Genomic DNA, 26,127 nt, shown 5'->3' with positions numbered 1-26,127 from the left:
AATAATTATTACACCTACTTAACACTTACAAACCACATAGGAAGGGTCAGCAGAGCAGCTAAAGTCATGGAATGTTACATTAACTTCATTTTGTAGTTTAGTTCCATTAAAGTACAGATACTTTACTGAATGCAGGAAGTGCACTCATGTTTACTTAAAAGTTTGCTCTTCATAATAATGGTTAAATGGATTTTCTTCAGACCTTCACATATGAGCACCCAACCTCAGGCTGGCAACAACCACACAGAATTCTAACATAAAAAATAAATTGATTCAGAAAGCTATCAGCCATTTGAAATAGGGGTTTGGAATACAAATGCCATCTCAACATAACAATAATAACAGGAGTTAGGGGAATACATGCGTGGCAAGAATGAATAAAAGTGAAGGAGCTGATCTAGACTGTCTATTTACATAAGAAGTTACACAAGTAAGTATGTTGATTAAAAAAATGATCTTTACTTGATTCCTTGAGTCCTGTCAAAAGATTGAAATAGGAGTGCCCTTTATCCAAAAAGACAGAGACTACTAAATCTGTTTCCTGTCCTCTGTGTTACACAGACTCCAAGTTCTTACTAATGTTTAAGTATGATACAACAGAAAGAATCATATGTGAGTCCTGCTTGACATTTTGGATATACTGTTCCCAGGATATAGGTCAAGCTCTCTTGTTCTGTTTTTGCCTGGTATATAATTAGAGTATTTTTTACAAACCATTGACTGACACTTGATACATTGAAAAATTAGGCATGCTTACTTATCAGTGCCCTAGTGAACTTATAAGGCTGCTAAAGCTTCCCAAGGGTACAGGTTTATCAGAATGTTTATATGGCCTTGAACCCAATGATGTCCCATTTAAGTGCCTGAGATAAAGCATGTATGTAATCTCTTAAAAATGCAGTTTCAGTAAGCGGTTGGGGTTTTATTTGCAACCATGCTACTTCATGTGGGGAAAAAAAAAGGCATGAAATACATCATGACAGTTCAGGCCTTTCTCCAACAAAGTTCTAACACAGGACTTTGATGAAGACACAACTCATCCTGGTAAAATACATATTTAACTGAAGTAGCTTATGTAAACATAATAAAGTATTCTGGCAAACGACATCAAATGAAATAGAACACTGAGGGGATTACAAGCATAAGTCCATTTATTGCTTTCTCATTTCCCCTAACTCTTATGGCTTGTACTGACAAAAGTTCCTAACTGCAAACTGAGCACAGGTAACAGGGACAGACTTCACTCCATCCTTCCACTCCACTTCCATCCTTCACTTCCATCCTGTCCATGAGACAAGGCAGCTCACTCATGTGGCTCCAAGTGTCACAGGAACATAGCAGACAAACACCTGAATACCCATGCTGAGTTTGGTCAAAGTCTCATCTAGCCTTCTGTCTGTGATGGGGGCCATGAGCAGAGATTAATAAAGCAGCGTGATAGCACTGTAGTTGTTCTTCCCATAATATACTTTTGGCCTCCAGAGTTTTAAGGCTGAAGGACCTTGCTGAGTCAAAGGTGCTGTCTTTGATTTGTCTACAAACCTTTAATAGATTATTTTTTCCTGTAAATTTGCATAGTCACCTTTGAATCTATGGAAGCTTTTAGCATCTGTGACATTTGCAGCAGGGCTTAACTACACATCTCACGTTGTATTCCTCAGTGTGTTTTGAGACAGTAGCTTTTGTTTGACACACTCTTGGTAGTGTTTTGGAAGAGGCAGGGCAGAATTTTTCATTAATTTCTTCTCCATGCCACCCTTGATTTAGTATTACCAGTGAGTTGTATTTTTTTCCAGCCTGTTTTGTCATTCTTTTTATTAAAGCTTTTTCAGTCCTTTGGTCATCCTTTTCTGAATGTTATCCAGTTTTAATGGAGCCTTTTCAAGGTGTGGAGACCAGAACAACACAGGACAGAAGAGGTTTTAAATATGATGGTTTCATTCAATGCCTTAATGATGTTTTTGTTTTTTAAGTTATTGACCTCAGATTTCCATAATCTGTCTACCATAGCTCAAAGATCTCATCCTGTAATGACAAAAGTTGGCTCAGAGCCCATCTCTGGATGTGTAAAGCTAGGGCTGTTTCATGAGGACTTTGAAAAGTAGGATCTCACTCACACATATCACTTCATGTCTGTGTCTCCTGAATGCTATCTGCCCTTATCTTCTAGTCACAGAATGACAAGTGCTAATAACAAAATTTATGCAAATGAGCAACTGCTGCTTGTTTCTCAAACGTCAGTATTTGAATTTTCAGATCTTATGTTAAATCGTAGAGAACTCATTACTTCCTGCACTCTGCCAGCATTTGTAAAGTTGCCTTGTCACCTGTCCTCCAAAATCTTTGCTCATATGCCTGTGATACCCTACATGTGTAACCACACAGCACAATTTTCTTTAGCTCCCTCTCTACACCCTCGGTATTTCTACCAATGTCTGCCTTCTCTCCACTGTCACCTTTGACTGTAATGCAAAACCTGCCTTTTACATCTGCCACCTTGTTCTCCACTTCTCTCCTGTACCCTTTGCCTGTTTACCCACCTCGTTTTTGTACCCAGTTAAAACCTGACAGCAAGTAAGAGGACACTATAGTCAATATCTGTCCCTAACTGTACATCCTCTGGTGCCAATTATCCTACCATTGCAGGGGACATAATGAAAGTATGATAAAAATAAGCTTGAGAGAGATCTCAAAAAACGTTAGTTTACACCCTTCTCTTGTAATAGGATGAAGTGTATATAAACTATTCCTATCAACCGCTTAGAATTCTCCTATTAAACAATAACAGAATGCAGAAAATTTAACTCCTGTTTTGTCCCATAACCCAAAATAATAGGGATATGGCATATAGGAAATGGTTTGATGTATCGTATTCAGGACAGAATTTCTGGTTGCTTTGCTGTATTCTCTTTAGGTGCCAAAATTAGTCTCAAGCCCAGCTACTATTTGTGTGTCACAGACTGATCTGAGATGCATAGTTCTCTTTCTGGGGAATCATAAATAAATCAACCAGAAGTAATTGACGGTGGCTGTCCATTCAAAACCCAATCAATGCAAGCCTGAAAGTCTTTGTGACACTTTCTAAAAATGTCAGTTCCATTGCAGCCAGAGAATCAATATGTTTATTTAAAGAGAATTTTAAGAATAAAACAGAGACTTTGGTTTAAAGCAAAACTGTGTGGAATGGTAGGGCAAATCATCACATTTACACTCAATATAAAGGAAATTAATTTATCCTCATAGGAGGAAAATAAAATTGGTATGGTTTTGCTTATGATAATAATTGTTTCTCCAGTCTGTTTTTGTTGCCATGTCCCAAATATAAAAAACCAGCCTTTAAAAGGGTTAGTTAAGATCAATTATTGGTTTTTTGTTGGAGGACAGAATGAACAGTAAATTCCCTTTTGTATGGCTTTTTAAGTGTAGTCTAAAATGGTGTTCTGATAACAGCATATGTCCTTACCACATTACAAATACAAAATCGTGAATTGTACTGTGCCTGTCAGCCATTAGTGACCAATCAAGTGGTGTAACCACTTGTTCCTGTATCAAAAACACAGTTTCAATCTGAGATTGTCCTGCTACAAAAGTGGTCTTTTGCCATATAGAAATTACAAAGTCAGAACTACTGTCTATGAATGACCTGTTAAAACTCAGAACTCTCTGAGCCTTCCCTTTTTAAAAATATTAAAACCACGAGAGAGGCAGGAGTGAAAAAAAGCCAAAATTGTTTTTCTCTCTCTCCCAAAATAAGATAAATATTTAATTCTCTGACAAATGAGAGTGTTGAATGGTTTTGAATAATTGCTGTCCCAAAACGATCGCATTCGTTTCCATGTGGTGCAGCACATACAAAGCTGCTGAGGCACTGGCTTCTGTGCATCCTAATCACATTATGTTCTATTCTGCTCATTCAGACATAGCTGGGAAAGTGTCTTGGGTGTTGATAGAATCATATTAACTGTGCATTTCCTTCACATCCTGGCTGGTGGGAAGATGGTTCTGATTACTGGGGAGGAGCAGTCTTACAATGCCAGTGAATTTTGGCCTGCGATTTCAAGAAGAGAACATAAGAACTCTAAGCCCTTGTTCCAGGACAAAGGCTATCATATTTTTGTTGTGTCCCAGGAGCGGTGTCTGAAGGTCACAAGTCAGGGTGTAAAATCACTGACCCTCTGGTCCTGGGAACTGATCTTATCCCAGCTCAGGTGAATCAGTGGTTCCACATGCTGGCCTTTACTTTAATAGGCCCTGAATGTAATTTCATTTGAGAGAGATCTTCAACATGTGGAAAGATTGAAGATTTATGTGCCACAATTCACTTCATATAATAAACATGTCACAGTAGAAGTGAAACTTAGAACAGTCTTAGCAGTAAAAGCAGAGACCCTCTACCATAAGCAAGATTGCTCTTCAATTTTCCTACCTGTTTAATTTTCCTCTATACAAATTGATCTTTACATGTTCAACATGCAGAAGACAACTTTCAAGCCATGAGAACAGACTCCAGATAGTGTAAAATCAGTGTAGGGCCTGGAGCAGTTTTAGCCCTCCAGGTGCCATTAGCCCTAGTTAAGGTACATAAATAGGCATAAAAACTTGTGTTGTGAGTTTGCTTGTTTTAAAAGCTGAGATGCTGCTACATTTTCCAAGCCCCATGGCAGTTGTTAAAATACAGTATGTGCAGTCCATTGACCTGAGGTACCACAGGGCTTGGTCAATTTGTCACTTTTGATGGTTGCAAGCTTTTCCAATTTCCATCTCCTGTTTTGAGCTTCTGTGATGAGAACGTAAGCTCTTGCTCCCCTTTCTCCAAAATCCCAGACTGTACAAAAGGGGATTGAGCAGTTAATCCTTCCTCTGAAATTAAATGAAGAAAAGTGGATTATTGGTATTGGGTATTGGGATATTAGGATATATATACTGGATGTTAGCCCATATGTATGTAACACAGTTTGAAAGTTGACTCTCAGCTGTAATTAAGGTGCCAGTCATGACTGCAGACTCATTTCAATTGCTATGTTCTTCCCTCAGTGTATGTAATGGGTTCATTGGCCACTTTCTAATGAAGAAGTCTTTCTAATAAGCATGAGAACTAGTTGCTAATTTTGTTTGAATGCTTAGCAAGGAGCAAAGAAATAAGAAAGGCTTGGTTTCAGCTCTTGTTTCCCTGCTCCAAAAGGAAACTCTTGGGCTAAATATAAGCATATTGTCAGGGTGGTGCCATGGTCATCCCGTGACTTGTCCAGCTGCCATCTGTGTTTGGTTGCAGTATGACTTTGTGGAGCTCCTGGACGGCAGCCGGCTGATTGCAAGGGAGCAACGCAACCTGCTGGAGTCGGAGCGAGCAGGACGGCAGGCGAGGTCTGTCAGTCTCCACGAGGCAGGTTTTATCCAGTATTTGGATTCTGGCATCTGGCACCTGGCCTTTTATAATGATGGGAAAAATGCAGAGCAGGTGTCTTTTAATACCATAATTATAGGTAAGCACAATCTTTAAAGCTCTTACCAAATGCTAGCTTGGGGTCAGGTTTTTTAGGAATTCATAGATAGGTTTTCATAGTTAAAGAATCGGACTTTTTTTTTTTTTTTTTGCAGATTTTCCATTTAAGTGTTTCTTTTGCTACTCAGAATAAAACAGAGTATATATTTTAATTTCTTGATCTAAAGCATAAGGGTTTTAATTTCCTAGTCTAAGGCATAAGTATGTCTAGTGAAACAGTGCTTGAAAGGAGGATGCTGTTTTGAAGTACTTATTAAATGGCACAGGACTAGATTTTAAGTATGGAGCTCATGTAGTTTTACACTTATCATTTTAGCCTTTTTGTTGGAATATAATGTCCTAACATAGTGGGGGCATCAGCAGTAGAGAATCACAGCTATTGGTGCTCTTCAAACAGAACAAATGTAAACACTTACCTTGCAGTGAGAACAAGCTGTCGGTAGTGGCTCAGATGGTAGGTACTTCATGCAGTGGACACCTGTGAATTATCCTTCTCTTTTTCCTTTTAGAGTCTGTGGTGGAATGCCCCCGAAATTGCCATGGTAACGGTGAATGTGTTTCTGGATCCTGCCATTGTTTTCCTGGGTTTCTGGGCCCCGATTGTTCAAGAGGTAAATCAACCCAATGCTTTTCTCAAGTCAGTTTAAGTGAGCGTGAAGACAAATACATCAGAAAAGCAACATCTCAGATGTTCTTCTTTATAAAGCTTTGGTGAGGATCTTTATTTTGATTGTTGTGTCGTGTTCTGTTCCACAGCAGCCTGCCCAGTGCTGTGCAGTGGCAATGGGCAGTACTCCAAAGGACGCTGCCTGTGTTACAGTGGCTGGAAGGGCACCGAGTGTGACGTGCCTACAAGTCAGTGCATCGATCCCCAGTGTGGGGGACGGGGCATTTGCATCATGGGCTCTTGTGCCTGCAACTCTGGGTACAAAGGAGAAAACTGTGAAGAAGGTAAATGAGTAACTATTTATGCCAGCACCAGCTGTTGTTGGTCACGTTAACAGCTGGCACATCCAGCTCCGTAATTTTTTCTAGATTTAGATCTTATGCACTAACCCTGTTTCTTCAAAAATCGTTTTACCATACTACAAATCAAGTTGTGGAATCACTAGCATCCCTGAATTCTACAGAATTATTGTATTTTATTTATTCTCAAGTAAGCAGTGGGAAAATTCAAAGTAACATGCATGTAACATTTTTGCTTGCAAGTATATTGGGGTTTTGTCTGGCTGAAGTCAGCTAAGAAGAAAGCATGTGGAACACATATTCTTACTGAATTTTCCAAGTATAGAGTGATCATTAATTTATTGCATTTGTTAGTAGTCTTTTCTACTGACCAGATTGTGGAAAGTGCTGATTTAAATGCATCATGGGGGAAAATGATGCATTACTCTTGTATTCCAGAGATGTGCGTAATAATATTTATTCTGTTATGCTGCAAAATGTGGTTCATTTTCCATTCTGTTTTTTTAGGGAGTAAAAACCGCTATTTTCTTCCCCAATCAAATTGATTTTATTGATCTCCACACAAAAAGTAATGCAATTAAGTCTCTGGAATTAAATTTTCAGACCATTGACCCTACAAGTGTAACATTTTATTGAGTCAAATTGCTAAATTAAATCTCACAATCTAAAGTACAAGTGAATTAAGAGAGACAGTATGCAACTCACTGATTTCTGAAACAGTTTGGGGGTCCTATAGAGCAGTCAAAACTATATAGCAGTGAATTGGGTCAGTTGTACCAGAGAAGAGTGCTGCAGAGAATCCAACACTTACTAATTTTGATTAGGCAGAGTCAAGAAAAGTTGCTCCAGACCCAAAGCCAATCTTGCTATAATTCAGAAAAATGAGCAAACCTTGAAAGATTCTCCATTGATTCAGTGGTAACCTGTTATTGTCTCGGTGTTGGTTATGTGCATGCTCAAAATTTACAGGATCAGAAAGTGGTGTGAAAGGGAGGTGTTCTTGCAAGGAAAATTGCAGCTATGCAAGAAGTGACAACAAAGAGTGATTTACCTTGTAGCCAGATGAGGAAGGCTGGCACAAAGAGATCTTAAGTCCACTTAGTCTTTTCCTCATTCATTGCAATGAAAGAAAGATGAACTTTCCAGATTCAGCCTACTAATGTTTACTTTCAAGATGGGTGCAATGCTGCCTATTTCATAAGGTCTTGAAATGTGAATTAAGCCCAGAAGTGCCATTAGCACCTATGGATTGATTACTGTTGTTAGGACTGACCAGTTTAAGCTGCTCTTTCTCATCTCCCTGCAGCGGATTGCTTGGACCCAGCCTGCTCCAGCCATGGTGTGTGCATCCACGGTGAGTGCCACTGCAATCCAGGCTGGGGTGGCAACAACTGTGAAATCCTGAAGACAATGTGCTCTGACCAGTGCTCTGGTCATGGCACCTACCTTCAAGAGAGTGGCAGCTGCACCTGTGACCCCAACTGGACAGGTCCAGATTGCTCCAATGGTAAGAGTTAAAAGCCCTGGCATTTTATAAAATGTTAATGTCTTGAATAGCAGCATTTTAATGACATTATTGTGTTAGGACCTGACCTGCTGAGCTGATTGATCTCTTTGAGTTGACTTCAGCATGAACTGTAAATTGATTCAAAGGCTCAAAATAATTGATGAGGTTGAAGGATTTGAAAATCAATGTATTTGTTTGTATCTTTTAGCTGCCTTCATCTGGTAACTTCAGGTATTTCACAAGCAAGTTCAGAATGTTCTTTACATGATACGGATATTTCCTAATACATATACTTAAAAAATTAAAACTGCACTAGTGAAAACAGGGACATTTGATGTTTTAAGAATTTGAGGTATTTTTCCTGAAAAACAGATAGCATCCAAGTTCAAAGGCAAAGGGAATGCAAGAATGAGTCTTAAACAGCTTTCGAGGCAGGGTGCAAGCTGCCAGGGTGGAAGGAGTTGGTAAGAGTGAAGAAGCAGAGGAATTTCTTGAAATATGGAACTGAGCTTATTAAAATCATAGTCTGAGCTTAGAAACAAAAGGAGAAAACTAGAGGTACTAGCACAGAGAGCAGAATCTAAATATTTATGAAGTATGACAGCAGCTTTTTGACAAATATGAGTTTTTAGAATCTTGTTTGGTAGCCACATATCAAAAAAGAAATCATGTCTAACTGTGAGACATGTATTTGTCTAAAGTAGTTCATCTAAGAACTCAGACGTTTTGTTAATGAAAACTGAACACATGGGCTAGCTGGGTTCATGCCAGCTTATGAATAAATATAACTTTTTCATGAAGAACCATCTTTTTAAAACAAATGTACTTCCTGACCAGGATCTGTGATGCTTCATAATGGTTTATGCATACGAGAGTGATAGAGTTCCAAACATGCAAGAAAAAGTGACAAAGAGAAGAAAATGTTGTCTTCTGTGAAATTTGTTTAGAAAAAAAATCCTTTTCTGTTTCTAGCACTAAAAATGGCTATTTGTATTAGACCGTCTAGTTCTCAGGCAAAACATGGATCCCCTATTTACTGACACGTCCTCTACGCTTCTTTTGGTGACCAGTTATGCTCCATCTTTTACTTATGTTTCATGGAATAATTTGTCATTAAAATAATAGAAAATGTTTCTGATTTCAAATATCTCAAGTGTGTCAGACTCAGAAAAGAATGTTTGTAAAAACATGCAGAGATTATTTGCTAAAGCTGTGCAAAATGACCTTCAGTGGAGTACACTAAAAAAGAAAATCTTACCCATAAACATGTTGTTAAGCTGTTAGATGAAGAAAGAATGAGTTATTTCCGTCAGAGGACTTTATAGGTTTGGAATCAGCAGAGCTTTCCTCTATCTTCATCAGCAGTTTGTCCATTAATTAGCCCTTCAATTCCACTTCAATTAAATTAACTCTAATTAATAAATTCATTACAAAGATTGACGCACCTTGCTCAAAGCTAGTGTGCTAAAGGCTGATAAACACCTTCACCCTAATGAAAAATTGATTAGATTGAAGAGAAATAAACCTTTCTTTCTCAGAGCTGCAGTGATGTTTTGTGACTCTGAACTTAATCAAACCATCTTGCATCTTTTAATCAAAAATTTAATTCGAAGTAGATATAAAATGCTATATAGTTGGTGGAGGGGAAAGGAGGGGGAAATTACAGCTGTCTTTCTCCATAAAGGTTTTGGGCTGTTTCTTATGGGAAATGTCACAGCTCCTTGATAATGTCTTTAATGTTCCACAGCAGTTTGAGACAGCAGGGAGAAAAACACTGTTCATCAGGAATCTGGAAACCTTTCTTGCACTGAATGCAAGTCTCTTTTGCTGTTAAAAATAATTTCGATCTTTTATTACTGAATGGCTTGCTATCTTTTACAAGAAAAAAAAAACCCTAAATGTAGCATTTCTATGAACCATACATGGCTACAGATAGCTGTATGCCAAAGAAACTAAACAAGTGCCTCAGGCTGCATTGTATCTCTTTGTTTTTCTGTTTTCTGCTTAGCAGAAGTAAAGTTTGCTGGAGTCTGACTAAATGAACCAAAATGGTAAATGCAAAATCTGGCATTGTAAATTATCATCTTGCATTAGCTGAGACTTAATATGTGTTGTATGGCCTTTGACTACCTTGGCTGTTACCATATTTTTCAATTACTCTCTCAGATACAAGATCCTGTTACTATATGTAAATGACAAGCTAAATTGCTGTATGTTGATTTATTTTTTTTAACAAAGCGTTATTGAAACCAGACTGTTCATAGCTGTCACTGATACAAATTTACCCAAAGTAAAGGAGTAAAATGATCTTTTATACTTTACAGATGTGTCAGGGTGTCAGCATAGTGCTAATTTGTCTCAGTAAGGATGATTCTTTATAATGAAAAATGTGTCAGAAATGGCACATTTTAACTTTGAAAGAAAGCAGGGAGAAGAGTATGGAGGGGAAACCTTGCTGATTTGAACTTCGTCATACTAAATTTTCACTCTCTACAGATAATGATCTGGGTGTATGTTACATTTCGTCACTGTGAGTGCAGTGTAACTTCTGGTAGGTCTGAGTGCCATATAATCTAAGACACAAAAAGTTACTCTTAAGACATATGTGACCACAAGGAAGCATGCTTGAAAATTACTGCAAGCTAGCAAAAGGGCTGTGAACACTTAAACATCACTAAAGTCTGGCGGCTAACCAAAAGAGCATTAGCAAAGAGCTAAAACTCTGTGCTCTCTGTTCCATTGAATCTTACGCGAAAATGTCTTTCACAGTGAATTCCTTTGATTTAACTTTCAAAGATTTTGCCTTTCTCATTCTTCACATGTTGAATAAAAATTTAGCGTTTCTAATGAATGCATCCCCTCTGTCGTGCCTCCCTCTCTGTGCAGAGCTCTGCCCGGCGGACTGCGGTGCGCACGGCGTGTGCATGGGCGGCACCTGTCGCTGCGAGGAGGGCTGGACGGGCACAGCCTGCAACCAGCGGGCCTGCCACCCCCGCTGCGCCGAGCACGGCACCTGTAAGGACGGCAAGTGTGAATGTAGCCAGGGATGGAACGGAGAGCACTGTACCATTGGTAGGCTGCCTATGCTTTACCCTCTCCTCGCTGCAAAATTCACGCTGCCAGCGCTGCTGGCCGCCTCTCAATAAGGAGCGTGTTGCTTTGAAGAGTGTTTCTTCAAAGGGAATATTTGCATGTGTCAGTCTGTGAAAAAGAGTTGGTATCTTAAGAAAGGAAATGGTTATATAATGGCTCATCAGTTCTTCATACCTAGTTTGCCATGAAAAGAAGGTGGAAGTATTTCCTCTTCAATCTTTTTCCTTTAACTGCCTTTCATAGAGGGGAGGTTACTTTTATTTTGAACAGTAAATATACTATTTGATTTGTGCTTTTCTATTTTTATCTGATAGCTTTACGCCTTTTGGAAATGAAGCTTCTTATTGTTTTTCTTTCTTTTTTTTTCTTTTAAGGAGAAGAAGCACTAAAAAGTGACTTGCCTACATAAAAATGTCACTTCCACCATGTAATAAATGTGATCTAACTGCCCAAAATTATCTTCCTGTCAACATAATGTTCTATTTTAGAATACTATCAAATTTCTTATTTGTTAATAAAGTAACAGCAGTTTAATACAGCTGATTGAGAAGAAGCCATCCTTATTACAGCTTCTGTGTTTCTGTAACCAAGTTAGTTCTGGTGCCTGAAAACCTTTGGAAGTTACTATATCATTATCAGTGGAGCTTTTCTTACCCAGTAATTTACAGTCCATATAGTCCATATATAGTCCATATAGTCTATATGTCCCATATAGAGCAGGATATCCTTCTCCACCACACAGGTTTTGTCAGTGAGCTAGCATGAGAAATCATGCATGTAAATAGGAGGACTGAGAAAACATGGAACTGTAGTGCTAGGAAATTCCCTTCCACACTAATTCCCCTTTGTGCCAGATGCTGCAGGTCTGTAACAGTGGAGTAGAGTCCCATCCAGTGCCCATTTTTATCTCAGCAGAACCACAGGAAAAACTTCCACATGACAACAGGTAGGAGGCACAGGCAGAGGAGCTGGCAATGGTCTACATGAAAGAGATGACTAGTTTGTACTTTGGTGAGTGGACAGCATTGCATGGAGCTCATTAGAGGCTTGTGACAGGAGTAACTACGTGACTGAAGTATTTATGGGGCACATCTCCCAAGTATGAGAAACATCATGGCTAAACACTTTGAGGTGAATTGAATTGGCAATAAGCAATGTAGCCACAGGTCAGACAAAGGCAAGCATAACACTGAATGATGAGGAAATCATGGATAATCTGAATAATAAAAAAAAAGTCCAGTAAGTAAAAAATCCCACATAGTTTTGTGTTTGGATAGATGTAGGAGAGATGGTTAAAAGAGGTGATGTAGCTGAAGCAACAGGATAGGACAGTAAGTCTAACTGCAGTGGAGCTGATGGATGTGAATGTAGCATGATTTGCTTTTGCCACAAGCCAAAAAGAGCCTGAAGAATTTTAACTTTTGTGGAAGTTTTGGAAGGGCTCTAACTCTGAATCTGTTAGCACAGCTAAGCCATAACAGAGACATAAGTATCTAGAAAATAGCAAAACCCAAACTGTACTCCCAGGTATTTTACAGCTCTGGCTGAGGGGCAGGTGGTGGTGCTCTACTTCGGTTGTGAGAAGCAGTGGCAGGAGCTTTGAGGACAGAGAAAATGAGAGCCTGTTACAACTGTATCAGTTAATACCCACATCATTGCTCCCCAGAAGATGAGGCAAGGTTTTCTTTTTTAGAAGAGAGTTAGGTGTGAAAGTAATAAGATTGACTTGAGAATTATTTTTTACAGCAATCACAATTGATTTTTAAAATTTGGTTGTTGGTTGGTTTGTGGGTTTTGTTATTTACTATTGAAATTGCTCAAACATACAAGGGAAAGGTAATCAAGATGCATCTGCAGAATCACAGGGAGAATAGATTGGGTTAATATTTTTGAGGAGCTTTCAGAAAACATGCTGACAAAGAGAGTAGAGAGGTGCAGAGAGAACTGCTTTCTGAACAATAAAAGAAAGTAAATATTTAGAAGTAGGATAAAGCCTTTCCCTTGACTGCTTTAACTTGCCAACGAGCAATTACTCAGCAGATCACTCTGCTGTTGGTCTCGCTGACCTTGGCAGCATTTCAAGGGTTGTAGTTATACACGGATGAACTGCTCTTGAACAATTTTTCCAACATATTAAGCACAAACAAGTTTTTCCTCAGCACTGGGCAAGCAGGTCTGTCTTCCCACCTGTTTATTCTTTAAATAGGTGTTTACTTTGCGGCTGCTGCTTTAAAGATAGTTTGATTTGTTTATATTGCCCTTACAGCCTCCAAGGCGAGTAACGAGGTACAGGCTTTAGCCTGCTGTTACATTTATTTTTTTAGAGCTATTTTCTTCGGGAGCCCTATGTTACAGAGAAGCCAGGTCACTTTATTGCTCATTTCCAACAATATTTCGACTTAGTGGGGGAAAAATTGCTGCCTCCTTAGCTTGGCAGATGAAGAGTCAATTTGCTTTTCTCTCATCTACCTTCCAGTAGTAGTAGCTCGTTCTGAGCAATAATTCTTAAAACACAAGGGACTTCAGAATGCTTCTCTATGCAAACCAATTTTTTATTGTCATCCTCCATTTATAACCCAGGCATTTTATGCTACTTACAACTATCTACTTAGTAGCAGAATATTTGCATAATTTGTGTTATGCGTATGAAAGACTCCTACTCTCTCTCCCTTCATATGTCTAAAAATAAACAATTGCACCCTTCTTATTTCTAAAAGTCATTAACCATTTAACTGCAGTACTGTGAAGTATTTTAGAAATGCAAATGTGTTTCTTTGTTGCAGCTATTAGCTGGAAGCCCTATGAAGTGCAACAGCCAAAATTAACAGCTCCTTTGAGAAAGGAATATTCCAAAGCAACTGTAAATCTTAAGGGGAATTCACTTTGCTCACTTCCTGGGAAAGGAATAGCCCTCCAAATCTCTGGCTGGATGTGCAAAATGGGGCACATGTGCATGCATTACTCACCAAAGTGCTAACAGGAATATATACTGAATCATCTGAATCCATAACTCATTTAATCAAAGAATTTATAGTATTTTTTAGAGCATGAAGGCCATTCAAAATGGTAAAAAAATGTTTTGTATCTCAGCTAACAATTTTTATGTATTCTTAAGTGATAACTATCTGTCCAGTCTCATTTTCGGTTAGCCCACTGTTTGTATTATAAGATGATACATGTTGAAACATAGAATGAAGGCAAAACCCGAACCTCTAACCTTATTAAAACAAGGTAGTCCTTAGTTGTATTTCTCCCTAATATTATTTTAATCTTAGATTGCTTCATAAATTATGCCAATTTTTAAATATACTTCGAAATATTTAAATGGAATTTAGTCAGAGGAAATTCTATTTACTCTAAACTACCAAATACCTATTTCATTGTTTGTTGTTTGTTTTGAATTTCAATACTTCAGGATGTTGGGAAGAAAAATTGCAGGTGATTGCAAAAGTTTGCTTTTATTTGTTCAGCAAAAAAAACAGACATCTGCTTATCTGGGTTAAACATAAGGGTTTCCCTATGGCTGAAGACGACAAGACGGGATTGGAGAAATAATATACATATGTATTTTATATACTTTGACTTTTGATAGAGAACAGAGTAGACTATATAGAGCAGGGAGGAGGGGAGGTCTATTTGTTTGAGGCAATGTATATAGAAAGGTGGACAAGATTGTTAGGACTAATGCAGTAAACCTGATGTATATTGCTGATATCCACTGTTCTGTTATGGGTCTTGGACACAGGGTAGTGCAACTTCCATACCACATCTGATATCAGCCACACTTATGAGCCACTGCCCTTGCTCTGAATGCATACTTCCACATATTTCTATCAAAGATGTTCAGAGATAAGTACATGCTCAGCATTTTGATGAATTAATCTAATAATTAGCAAAAGTCAAAACCTGATGCTATTGTTTAGCATCTTAGAGGTTTGAACTAAATATAGGCAATGTATGTTTAAGTACTAAACCATTTAAGGCACCTAAGTTGCTTATAATCTCTTCCTTCTGGAGAACTGTAGTCATAAAGTCATAGGATCATGGAATAGTTTGGGTTGGAAGGGACCTTTAGAGGTCAACCCCCCCTGCGATAAACAGCATCATCTTCAACTAGATTTGCTCAGAGCCTCATTTGCTGAGAGCCTCATCCAGCCTGGCTGTGAATGTTTCTAGGGCATTCATAACCTCTCTGGGCAACTTGTTCCAGTGTTTCACCACCACATTGAACAAAACTTCTTCCTTAAGTCTAGTTTGAATCTAACCTCTTTTACTTTAAAACCATTACCCCTTGTCCTGTCACAACAGGCACTGCTAAAATGTTTTAATGTCATGTTTTACAATTTCCTGTATCCCCATGAGAACAGGTTAAATCAACAGTTCACTGCAGAGCAATGGAAAATCACCTGTCAGTTGTTTATTTGGTCTGCAAGTGACATTCATTGGTCTGAGGTGAGCATCCATTTATTATTTTTTGAAGCTCAACCTGCATCTCAATGGGATACAAGACAGCAGATGCACAGCTGGTGCCCAGGTGATAGCCTGGATGAAAATTTGCTCTGTAATTAAGTTTTCATAACAGAGTTGTGCTAAAGTATGTTTTTGTTTCCCTTCTGTCCTGGCTTGCAATGAGTTCAGTGACCCTCTCCTGTCTGAGTGGCTGTTTTGTGAGATTGGAACAGATATTATTTCAGAAAGTCTATTATTTTTTGTGATATAACTGTCATGTACCATGACTATATTAGGTAACTGTCATAGGAAGCCCATAAATATGAATACTTTTCCAGCTGCTTTTCCATTAAATTCTGTTAGCTGAATGAAATTAGTAAATAATTATGTTGGTGGGGAACCTGCTATATCAATGTGCTGTGTAACAACTCACTTTTACAATGCAGCCTAATTTTTTCTATAGACTAAATTAGTTTTTGCATAATCTAAATTGCAAATTTGCCAATTTGCATTAAAACTATGCCTTCTTGTTCAGAATTGTCAACACCTCTTTTTTAAAAGTCTTTAACATTAAGCATGGGTGGGTAAGACCATCTGTTTATAAAGCTTGCCTGCAGCTCCATTACTTAACACAAGACAGGTTACAGCTGTTTAATTGTTATCATGTTGAACTATTATCTTTCAATCCAAAATTAATATTTGTATATGTATGCATGGAAAGCATATCGTTAAACATGAATGAGCTAAATGTGGATTAATGCCATTAAGCATTCATATTAATGCCTCAGGAGGGCTAAAGTTAGCATCATGGTACTTCCATGCTACTTTTGAAAAAAGTAAAGCTGCATGAGGCTGCTTTACCTGCTATGCAGAACTGAAAATCAAAGCCAGTGGTGGTTCACTGAGAAATGTGCAGCTTATGTTTATATTCCAGTGAGAACTGGGATCTAATTGGTTTATTTTATAAGAATGTCTCCTAAAATTTAGTTGACAAAAAAAAAAAACAAGGAACAGCAAATTATTTATTTTAACATTTTTCTTTGCATGAAAAAGAGTAGCATAGCATTCAAATCAATCAAACAAAAAAAAATGTTTTTCTCAGCAAGGAATTTCTAGTTTCATCTATTTTAGCCAGAAAATCAGGAATGTCATCTGGTTTGGATATTCAGAATTAAGAAGAAAATAAATCTAGAGCACTTTCCCATAAGTGTGCTTCCATTAGCACAGACTGTTCGAGTGACTGGTTAAAATGGTTTTCTGACAGGGGACAAACACAGAGGCATCAGTGTGCTGGTTTTCCCTGTGACCACAACCAGATCAGCATAAGCACAGAAGTAGAGCAAGTGTTGAGGAATGCTGAGACAGAATCTCCTCCAAGAAGTTATATGGCTTGCACCTGTTCTCTTCAGCACGTGTTTTGCTTAGGGCTCCTTATACTACAGATTTCAAATATGACTGCAGGGAAATGACACTTTATCTCTGTATAAGATCAGAGAGCAAGTAAAGACAAATGTGTTCCTTCAGTTAATTAAATTAAATGCTTATAGAAAACTTGATACTGCTGTATATCATTACTCTATACATTTTGACACGTGGGCTTGACAGAGTAAGTCATGAACCGTTTTGAGGGCTTGATCTATCTTCTCTACATTTGCATGTTAGCAGCACAGATAACCAGTATGATGATGCCCACTGTCATTTCAGTGCTGATTCTGATTGCCAAGCATGGTTCACTTTTCCCAGAAGTTTAAATTCCTGATGATATTCACATTTCTGAGTGATTTATTGTGTCACGTATTTATTGTACCTTAATGCATGCACAGGAATATTTCATAAATTTTAAGATTCTTTTGAAATTTTTTGTCCCTCAAATTGTAATAATTACTGCTGTATGAATGTATTTTGTAATTAGAAAATTTCATAAATTTATGTTTTTCTTTAGTTATGCCTTCTCAGAATCATACCTGAACACAAGTTACATCTTAAAAATAAGATTATATCTGAATGAAGGTATGATCTTTGACATTAAAACAGTTTTTATCAGATAAAATCAATCAAATAATCAAAAGTAATTATATCCAATATCAGTTGGTTCACCACAGTATTGTGATTGAAACCCTAGTTTCAGAACACCTGACTGCTTTGCACTTGGGATTTTACAACAGTATTTATACCTATACCCTCAATGCAAAAAGCCTGTGAAGAAGAGCTGATGACTTTCTTGGCATCCAGAGGACTGATAATCACAGTTTAACAAGATTTCATTAAATTTAGAACAAATTTGGGGTTTATATTTCCTGTGGCTAATGGGCTTGTTATTAATTGCCCAGCCAAGCTTTGAATATGCCAAATATTTGTACATTTGGTAACCAAAAAAATACTCAATTACCAGGTAAATTTAAGATAGAGCACGCATTTATGGAACTGTGAAAAAAGGGAATTATTGGTCAGGCCTTAACACATTGCAAGACCAAGTATCTCAAATACAAATTAACTGTTAGCATACTTTAAATTGCTAATTGGTTAATTTGCATTTAAATGAGGACCACATGTGAAGTTCAAGTTAGGCACATTTTCAGAAAGCAGCAGAATCCTCTGAGATGTGAAGAATTTTAAAGCTTGTTGTGAAGCTTGTTTGAACTGAAGTGGCCAGAGAATAAGTGCTTTTGTACATTGTATTGTTGTGTGCTGGTCAGACCATATTCCACAAATCCTTTCAGTCAGGGAGAAAGATGGAAACAATAATGCTTCCCATACTGATCCATGCCCTGATGTGTTTTCAAGCTAAATTTATCTTTCATGCAGTTCTTAATGTAAATGTCAGGTTTTTACCTGTAGCTGAGGCAGGTCTTCACAAGTTTGTTGATTCAAATGGGCATTTGAACTTTTTCAGCCTGTACATGTGGGATAGTTTTAAGTCCTTAATGACATGTACCCTTTCTTCTAAATCCTCTCCAGCTAAACTAATATTAAATAGGAAACTACATTGCTCATGATCTTACCAGTAGTTCCAAATTTCCTATGTTTAGTACATCCTTATAAGTAACTGAACCTTTTATTCTAATACATACGTAGCTTTCCAGTAATAATGATTAGAAATCTTACTTTACAGTAGAATTGGGATGAACAAATTTTGTTTTCAAGAACAAAAAATCTAAAGGATAATGGGTTTATGTGCCTTTGTATATAAATCCCATAAATGGAACAGTTGCAATTTTTGCAAGAGATAAATTGCAGTGAAGTCAGGTGTCTCTGCAAATATTTAAAATGCATAAACAATTAAGAAGGTATGAGTTCAGGGTGACAACAGTGTTTTGGCCTGTGTAAGGAGGAAAAGAAATAAAATTGTGTGAAACTATAATTCCATCCATGTGCTCTCCTTTACAATGAGGGCAAAGGGAAATTTAGGAGTAAAAAAGCATCGAAAGGGAAGAGTGTTTGTAATCCTCCTCTATTGGCAGCAATGCTCTGAACATATGGTATGTCTAAGACAAGGTTCTTACAGACTCAGAGAATGGATGATGACTATGAGCTGCTTACAGTGGAAGAACATGTGCTTTCAGTACTGTTCAGTGATGAATAGAAAGAATTGCATTTGCAAATGATACCAAAGCCTGCTGCCCCCAAGCACTTTGGAAGACAGGACAAGAATTTAAAATTACTTTAACAAATAGGACAGACTATGCAGAAAAATAAGGTGCAATTCAACAAATGCTGGCTTCTGTGCTTAAGATAATCAGCTGCACGAATCCAAATTAGGAAGCAGTTTGCCAGGCAGAAAACACTGTAGGAAATGCTGAATTTGACATGAGCAAACCTTCCTGAAGACAGGCCACAACAGTAGGCCTTTAAAATTTTGTGAATTCTGAACTTCTGTAAGTTTTTTGGTAGAGTTTGCATATGGATGCATGCTTTTCTTAGTCATTCTTTGGGAGGAAAAGCAATTGCCTAAAGGAACCTAGGTCTCCTGTGGGTAGGATAAGAAATGCTGGATTTAAATATTACAAAGGTTATTTAGGGGTCTATGTTCAAAAGGTGGTTTAATTGTCGAAACAGTTAAACTGTGGCTGGGTGGAAAGGAGAGGAATTAGGGGAGTGATCTAGTAGCCACATCAGGAGGAGTAAACCACCATGGACTGAGTCTTGAGTAGAATAGAGAAGTCAGACCAGAACTGTCAGCTCTGAGTTTTGTACCAGTTCCCCCAAAACAGACACCAAAACTTGTTTACAAACCACATTCTCCCTAAAGTTTGCAGTAAGTTTTCTCTTCTGCTGGCAAGTGCCTGTGAAACCACTGATAAAGTGTGTGCCTCATCCCCTGCTACTGCTTGGCTGCACAGGGAGAAAAAAAGTAATGTTCATAAGAAGAGAGTGGTGTACAAGATGAACTGGTGGTTTTGAAGGCCTGGATTCAACCCATGATTTTAGCATATATTTTCTGTTACTTGCTCACAAATATAGACTTTAAAGAAGTGCTCTCTGACTATTCTTCAGTTTCTGGGAACAAGATTTGCAAATGTGTGAGTTGCTTAAAATGTTCCTTCATGTGTGAAATACTATATAATTCTAAGTATTCCAGAAAATCACATCATAAATACTTGTAGCCAAGTAAATGGAGAGTTCTCATTCTGATGTTTCTATGCTTTATTTACTGGTAAAATGAGGTAAGAATGTATTTTCTTCATACCAGTAAGTATGTAGCTAGCGTGCTAAATAATTGTGACTCAGGGAGGAAGGTGATAGGAAATTCTGAAAAGAGAACTGTTGCTTCCTTGTTTAGGTTAGCACAGTGTGCCTGCTACTAGGGCATCAGCTGTTTGTTGTTTGTGAGAGAATGAGTGCTGAACAAGGACCGTGAGCTCTGCACATTGACAACGGAAGAAGTGTAAAAAACTTGCACAGGTAGCCATAAACCCATAATTGCCTAAATTTTGGATGCTTGACATGGCCACTGTCATGGTATTCTGCTAACGTGATACTGGGGGTTTTGGCATATGGGTTGTAAACAAAGCTTTATACAAATACTACAAATTAATGAAAATGAGTGAAGATATTAAAATTTTCTACTTCTAAACAAACAGATAAATGTGTGGAAAGCTTAAGGGAAACGCAATGGTAGCAACATAGCATATTTGCTTACCTTTAGCTTTTATTCCAAGAAAAACCAGCTGTCTGCCTATATGACACCTGGTGCAATGTTATGTAGAAGTGTAAACGTGACTGATGCAAGGGATGTCGTTCATATGTTCCTGTAGAGAGAGGATGGGTATCTGAGAGCATGAAGTTTGTGTGAGCAATGGAGAAACTTATGCATGCAGTCGTTCACCAGGGAATGGGAACTGCAATAAGGAGTTGTGGGAGATGAGATGAGATGAGGAGAGGAAGCAAAGCAGGGCTTGCTCCAAGAGGGTCAGAACAGCATTCTTCATTGATGCCAATACTGAAATTATTTCTTCAGCATCTCTCCTTTCTTTTCTTCCCCACTTTGGTTCTTCTCTTCCCCTACCTTTGATTCTTTTTTCTCTTTCTATTTTCTCCTTCTGTTTTCTTTTAGAGGAAGAGGTTGTAATGCAGTAAGGAAGGAAGGAAGCCGCTTGTATTAGAGGAGAGGAGGCAAGGGTTTGACTCACACTTTCAAGGTGTCAAAAGTTTTAAAAAAAAAAAACTTTAAAAAAATCTGGTTTTTATTTAGGCTAACCTAGGTCAATATGGCTTTGGTCATGTTCATTTGTGGTTTCACTTCGTGTCTGCTGATGCTATAAGGTTAAATGTGCTCTTACAGCAAAGTAACTCATGACTCTTGAGCTATTGAGTTGACACTGTAACTGGCCTATATATACATTACAAAAACATCGAGCATGTTACAGTCTAGTGTACAGATTAAAAAGATCATGATGGGTGAAGATGTCTGATGGAGGATAATGATATAAACTAATAGAGATATAAATTCACTATACAGCATTTAGAAGCATGTCACCATTGTAATCCCATATGACAGAATAATCAGAATAAAGCAGTGTTATAAGTACCAATTAAGGAACATCAAATCAATGGGTATGTGACTCATGCTGATTTAAATGTGAGCTGATTGGAATAAATGAATTTAATGTGTACTTTTATTCTTAGGCTATTCTGTCATACCTGGAGGAAGTAATATATGAATAAGGAAGACACTGACTTACATCTCTGATAGGAAACTAATGGGAGACATTAATTAATTTTTTTTAAAAATCAGGGTTCTGAGTGTTTAAGAAATATGCTGTGTAAAATGTGAATTTACTTGTCACCGCTTCTTTGTAAAATCATTTATCTGCCACATATTTATTTGAATACCCACACAGATTGATGGCATCATTTCTATTTTATTTTGTGTGAATTTTGAATGCCACATAGATCTTCTTGGGCTTTGAGCAGCTTAGAAAATGTATAAATCTTATATCTTCATTTTTGTTTTTCTTTTTTCCACTTGGAGTTATATGAAGTCCTTCTACTCCTGGAGATAATAGCAAGATTTTAAATGGCACAGCCTTAAACTCTGCAAGAAAACTCTTGTAGGTATATTGTCTGGTCTGTAATTAGACTTTATAAGGATGTAAGATAACCTTTATGTGCCAGATGTGTAAATATCTTGCCAAGAAGCACCTGCTGAGGTGCTCCATCCTTCTGAAGTGCTCCAAATCCCACCTGGAATTCTTTATACAGAGTGGAGGAAGGGCTTGTATTTTGTATTTCCACACAGGCTCATTCCTCTTTCAGTTGCAGTGCCATGAAGATAAGGAAGGCAGCATGGCTAGTTAAACTTCACTGCAAAGTTACCCATTTTTTGGTCATTCGTTTTCTGCTTTGTGGTTTCTCTACAACACTGCGTATTAACCAGAATAGTTTCTTACGTTGTCCTTAATCTCAGCTGACCATGAGTAAAAGGATGCTGGAAGGTAGAACTTGTTTTCTGAGCATTACAGTTTTGTGGTTTGGAGCTGACTTCTTATAAGACTGCTGGATAAAAAAAATCTTAAAAGAGCATTTTCTTAATCTCTCTTGTGTTCGGGAGGGTTTTTTTGGGGTTTGTTGTTGTTTGTTTGTTTGGAGTTTTTTTTAATGAAGATTGGATTCTGAAAATAAATAGTGTGGGGGGGCTTGGGATTGCAGGGATTGTTTTCAGTTGCCCAGGAGGTTTTTTTAATGTTCTCTTACCTATCCTTACACTTCTAGAGGCATTTAATGTTTTACTCATGGACAGATGAATTCCCCAGACAGACCTGATTGCTTTCATTTTATTAAATAAAGCTTGATTTTTCCTCTACACATACTACACTATGTAGGAGCAAGGGGAATTATACTGGATGGGTCAGAGAAGAATTTGATCCACCCTGAAATGTAGCTGTATCATTTTTCTTTTTGCTTGTGGTTAATGTGAAAAACTACCTAGTTTGTTGCTGCTGCTCTAAATGTTCTGTAATTTATGTTTTCATTTTACTTTGTCTTGCATTAACCTTACCATTATAAAGGAAAATCAAAAACGCTGTGCAGTGGACACCTGACACTTTCTTCAAGTAAAAGGAACTAGAAAAATTCATCCTCTTAGTTGTAGCATGACTGTGCCTCCTGATATATATCACCTCCATCCTTGGAGTCCAGAGCAGATTTTTTCTGTTCATCCAAACTGGAGGAAAGGCTATAGCTGGAAAGGTATACCTTTACCAGTCCAAAGGTATCCTAGCAATGACAGAGACCTTGCCAGACAGGGGCTGTCATCCATCAGAGATTTAGAAAAGTCATATTTTAAAAAAACAAGAGGCCATGAGGGCTGTGTTGAGAGCAAAACCAGGGAACTGGATCCAACATTCCCATCTTGGTTTGGCCTGTCCCCACTGCAGTGCTCTGTAATCTCACATCTCTTTGGGCGTGGGTGGCTGCCTTTGGTAGCCTGCAATGGACCTGGTGGCTTTGCTATGTGACATTAACCCCTTTCACACAATTGCAGTTGATGTCTGTTTCCTAGAAGGAAGGAGGGAACATGTTATTCATCTGTGCTGTGTCTCATGCATTAAAAGTAGGCCCTGCTGCTTGAAATCCATCTTACGCTCTGTATGTCATTCATCCAGCTGCCTCCTCAAATCTTTTGTGAAATCTTAAGTGTCATAACTTACAAAAAGAAGTCTTGCTATTCTTGTGTATACCATGTTATTTATTTTTATACATCTAAAGCCTTAATTTTCACCTGCTTTTCAAAATGAAATGGATCATCACACTACTAACCCCACTACACCCTCTTCCACCCCACATTTACAATACAGCTTATTTTACATACTTGGTTTGTGTGCTCAGAAGAATAACTGTGACTAAATTGAAGCAGAAGAAAAAAATCCTATTAATCCATTGAGAATTAAGATATTGTGCTGGTTATGCTGTCAGAATCATGAGTGACCTGCAAATCAAAAATCTTCCCGCATGGTTAGTGTTTTAAAGCTCATAAGCTAAGGAATTGCTCTTACATTGTGTTGAAAATTGAATTTTTTAACTAGCTTTGATTATATTTTTGTTATATTAAAAAATCAAAGCATGTGAAGAGAAGTCAGAAGAAAATGTAGTCTCAGAAATGTAGCTTCCCTTTTGCTTCTGCAGGCCTACTTTCTAAAACATTTTCATTGATTCATGACAATGTTTGCTGAAAGGAGAATTTCTTGCATTTTTAAAAGCCTTGAAATACATTTTCATTTTGTAATGTAAGACCTCTCATATCAGGTGCACCTGCTTGATTTGCATGTGAATTCTGAACAATTCTTGTTTCATGTGACACTTCTGAAATGTCTGTCTGTTTTGTTTTTTTTCTTTTTAATTCTCAAGCTCACTATTTGGATAAGATAGTGAAAGGTACTGTATATTTGCTCTTTGACATGCCTTTATCTACATGGTTTTTTGGGGGTTTTTATATTAATATATAGCTTAAAACATACTAGTCTGGGCAAAAGAATCTTCTCTTACATACATTCCATGGATTATATATATAACTCATATGACTTTCAAATCATCTCAAAATTTTGCTTCTGTTATATGGTAACAGTTTATCAGTAATTATACATTTATGTACAAACTGTATACATGTATTAGACCTAATCTGAACCAATAACTGAAGATAGTATTCATTTGCTGTTTGTAACTTTTTATTTGTTAATTTTGTCATTGGATCTCTATCTATAAAACCCTAAATATTAGGGAAAACAAAGCAAAGTGATTCTTGTCACAGAATGAGTGCCATTAGTTCTAAAGAACAGATTAATTATAGACCTGTGTGTTTATACACTGCCACATTAATAGAATTCCCAAGGCTTATAAGCTTTTGATTATCTAAATGTAGAAAATCTATAGGAAATTATGACTATCTTGTATGAGTTTAGAAAAATCTTTTATAGTCTTCGCAGTGTTTTCAAATAAGAGGTTCAAGGATGCAAAAGCCTAACATGAAACAGCAAAGATTATTGTATCTTCAGTTATGGTGAAAATTTTATTTAGAAAAATGTTTAAAATATTCCTACCCCTCTTTCCCTGAGTATCTTCCTCTATTCCTTGTGTTTTTTCATTAGAATATGGCAATATTGATGGCAATATCCAGGCTTTCACACAACAAGTCTTGAGTGTACCCAGTTGACTCCTAAATTGCTTTGTCAGTATTGCAATTATATATGTAAGTCTTCCATAAGTCAAATAGAAGAAATATTAAGAAAAAAATAGATCTCAGTGCATTAACAAATACTATTTATTAGCAGCTGCAGTCTGAAAGACCAAAACTAGCAAGACTAATTTCAGCCTGGCATGATGGCACAACATCCATAACTGTAGCATCCCCATCCTTCCTCACAAGAGGTTTTCCTGATTCTCTGCCTTCTAAGAATGATTTGACAGGAGTTAAGCATCATTTATAACTTTTTTCTGTATGTTTCTAATTTAGAACTACAAGGTTGAAAGTAGTCAGTAAATTCAAAATTCTTTAGAAGAAAAAAGCAACTTACTTCTGAAAAACCACTCTAAGCTTGGCCAAAATGGATCAGTAGGTTACTTGACAAAAATAGGTTTTCTAAAAAGTGAAGAGTTGTTTACTCCATTACTTAGGGGTTTTGAATGAAAGTTTACAGAAAATTGTTGTGTCCAGAAATATCTGATTTGTAGCCACCTTCTCATAAGATAGTTAGTGCCATATGTGTACTTGCTTCTGTCAGTGTCTTATCATAGTCATAGATAAGGAACACCAAAATCTACATATTTATAGCGTTGTCATCCTCATACAGATCACGTTGGCTGCATGCCAGATTTCATCACTAGGAAGTGACAGGTACTGTTTTTTTAATGCAATGTTAGACTGAAAACAATTATCGATTTTGGATATATTAAATTATGTTAATTGTTTCCCAAATTTTCCCTCCTTGGCCATAAAAGCAGACAAGATAGGATATAAAGGTAACAGCACAAAAGCCTTAGGGAGATTGTCACAAAAAATCACTCTCTGCTATCTGTCTTGAAGCACGTCACTACCGTGTTTTTGTTCAGTCTATCAATGTTTATTGTGGTCCTTATGGTATTTCATTTTGTCCGTCCTAAGTAATCAAATACG

General features: G+C 37.4%; 1 protein-coding gene across 3 annotated transcripts in view; it reads left to right on the top strand.

The window, feature by feature from the left end:
- The window catches only part of TENM3 (teneurin transmembrane protein 3), a gene marked incomplete at its 5' end in the record, with an annotated part of 114,659 nt that overhangs the window by 25,583 nt on the left and 62,949 nt on the right, over positions 1–26,127 (top strand). For 2 of the 3 annotated variants that reach the window (XM_083860883.1, XM_083860882.1), the window contains 5 exons: positions 5,273–5,483; positions 6,013–6,114; positions 6,260–6,454; positions 7,776–7,976; positions 10,863–11,048. In XM_083860883.1, the coding sequence (XP_083717009.1) occupies positions 5,273–5,483; positions 6,013–6,114; positions 6,260–6,454; positions 7,776–7,976; positions 10,863–11,048 (895 nt within the window). Of the gene's footprint in view, positions 1–5,272; positions 5,484–6,012; positions 6,115–6,259; positions 6,455–7,775; positions 7,977–10,862; positions 11,049–24,365; positions 24,393–26,127 lie in introns of all 3 variants that reach the window. The other variant, XM_083860881.1, reaches the window with a different exon arrangement.

The sequence above is a fragment of the Zosterops lateralis genome, assembly GCF_965231275.1.
Source record: "Zosterops lateralis genome assembly, chromosome: 5".
Taxonomy (NCBI): domain Eukaryota; kingdom Metazoa; phylum Chordata; class Aves; order Passeriformes; family Zosteropidae; genus Zosterops; species Zosterops lateralis.
The sequence above is the reverse complement of the archived record's forward strand: the minus strand, read 5'-3'. Positions and strand labels throughout refer to the sequence as shown.